We start from the raw sequence: 2,356 nt of genomic DNA, 5'->3' as shown, positions 1-2,356 counted from the left end.
AGATGCTCCTTTTTTCTTTATGAGCACAGCCTTAGAAATCCAAGCTAGACTCTAGGCCTGAACATATCTCAACCTTTTGGGTTTTTTTAGCACATGCAGATTATTTTCTACCTTCTCCAGCAGCCTTCATGGCTGTTGTGTTGAGAACATGAAAATCATTGCTGAAGATCCCTAGCCATAATAGATCTGGGAAGATAACTTTTGTTTGTGAGGAACAGTGCTACTAACTTCAAGGCTGCCACAGACTTCCTTGCAGTCCGCTTCTGCAGCGAGACACTTGCTTTTACTATGTATGGCAGAATGGCTGTGTATGGTGAGACAACAGAGCTAAGTAACAAGCAGCAAAACTAAGAAGAGGGTACTTGTGCATGCTGACTTCTCACTGGGGTGGCCTCCTTTACACGCACTGATGCCACACCACAGCCTCTGTCCTCAAACCAGATCCTGGTGACTCAGCAAAACTTTGTAATTGTAAAACTTTCATACGCGGCTCGGACTCTGGGCAGGCATAGGGTCATGTCACAAAGGCTGGGTCAGGCTGCTGCTGTGTTCACTGAGTTCTGGGTTGGCGTTATTCAAGCTGCTGCAACTGGCCACAGAGACAAGATAGGTGCAGATATATTCACAGAAATGAAAGCTATACCTCTTCCTTAGAAACTCCACTTTGATCCTGCCACTGCAGTATGTCATGTGTTCCCCGTGTCAGTTCATGGCTCCTGTATTTGTAAAGCTGCCACCTTACCTTCTATCTTAAAGCTCTTTTTATGAGGGCAGAGGTAGGTTTTAACCACCACCAAATCATATCTAACTTGAGCTTAGAAAGTGGTGAGCTTTCTTTTCTATTTTGAGCTTCTTGGGTTTTGTTCCTCATTCTCCCTGTTCTCTCCATATTTTTCTTCTGTTCTGACCATGAGTTTTTCTGGTCTAACACCCAGATTGCAAACCCTCTGGATGGGGTTTTTTTTTGTCCAAGTGGTGCTTGGCACAGGGGAGTGCTTATGTAATGCAGGGTTCTTACATGCACAGTGTCTCAAAACAGCAACAGCAAAGCTCTGTCAACTTACTTAGCAGGGTGACTGCTCTCCCTGGATAGCTCCATGCAGATGTATGGCCTCCCAAAGCCTTAGGAGCCTTATTTAAGAAATGAGTATTGTCTTGGAGCATGGCGTCAGCTGTGTTTGCTTCATCACACTTAAAATTCTAGTGACAGTCCACAGGCAAATGTTTGAGGAGAATTAGAAAAAAAGTTGCCCATTACCTAAGTAGCCTTTTGCAGTGACGTAATAGAATATGCCAGCAGTGAAAAGGGCATGACAGTCCTCTGAGAGACAGTGTTTGGTCTAGACAATGCAGATTGCAGTAACTGCTGTGGTTAGTCTTACAGTCATGTTCAGTGGGACTGTAGCAGGGATGTTTTGGATTTGGATAATTAACCCATGGAAGTAATTAAACAAACTGTTCTTTTCCTTTACCCCTGCTAATGTCGCAGCATTCTCAGGCAGGGCACCTGTAAATGTAACTGTGACTTCACCCAAACACGCAGTATTCTCTCCCAGGCAGACGTTAGGTTACAAACTGGCTGCTCTTTACAAGCACTTCTGCTAACGTCCTTTATACTCGGCTCTCTGGCTGGGGTCTGTACAGTCTCTGAAATGGAGCAGTTCCCTTAATCTAAGTTAGGAGACAGGTTTTTACGTACTTCGCTTTTTTCAAATGTTTGTGCAGCTAAAAGCAGGAAACAGATAGAAATGGATGAGAGAGAGAAACATGTTTTTAAGAAAAAGGGAAGGTTGTGGTAGCTGTATCTTGGGTCGAGAAGAACCTGTTGAGAAACGCCTGTATGTTGTGTTGGTAAGCACAGCTGTTGGGTGCTGGCTGCCTTGCCCATCTGTGCATGGCCCTGTGAGTGATCCTCTCCAGTAAGAGTTTGAATATAGGCGCGTTTTTCATTCTGCACCCATAGTTTCCTTGTTGGCTAACTGCACTTTTCAGTTTTCTCCAGCAATATGTATCAAATAGACTTCTGTTTTTTTCCAATTTTTATTGAAATCTCTGCAACACACTGTCTTTGCCAGAAAAATTTTGAATGACTTGTCCTCAGACGCCCCAGGAGTGCCAAGGATCGAAGAAGAAAAGTCTGAAGAGGAAACAGCAGCACCTGCCATCGCCACTGTTACGGTGCCAACTCCCATTTACCAAACCAGCAGTGGGCAGTACAGTATGTAGTCTGAATTTCTCAGTGGTGCTAGTAAGTGGGGATGAGAAGATGAAGAACTATTATTTCTATAACTGTTTGGACTAGGACAGAGCAGGAGGTGAAAATAAGATTACTTTTGACTGTTTGCTAACTGAGCCT

The 2,356-nt window shown here is 44.1% G+C and overlaps 1 protein-coding gene across 1 annotated transcript in view; it reads left to right on the top strand.

The window, feature by feature from the left end:
• The window catches only part of CREB1 (cAMP responsive element binding protein 1), a 16,506-nt gene that overhangs the window by 6,519 nt on the left and 7,631 nt on the right, over nt 1-2,356 (top strand). The window contains exon 4 of the mRNA XM_010153305.1: nt 2,076-2,218. Coding sequence (XP_010151607.1) covers nt 2,076-2,218 — 143 coding nt within the window. The remainder of the gene's footprint in view (nt 1-2,075; nt 2,219-2,356) is intronic.

The sequence above is a fragment of the Eurypyga helias genome, unplaced genomic scaffold (assembly GCF_000690775.1).
Source record: "Eurypyga helias isolate BGI_N326 unplaced genomic scaffold, ASM69077v1 scaffold37096, whole genome shotgun sequence".
Lineage (NCBI taxonomy): Eukaryota > Metazoa > Chordata > Aves > Eurypygiformes > Eurypygidae > Eurypyga > Eurypyga helias.
Note: the sequence above shows the minus strand (reverse complement) of the source record. Positions and strands in the feature narration are given on the sequence as shown.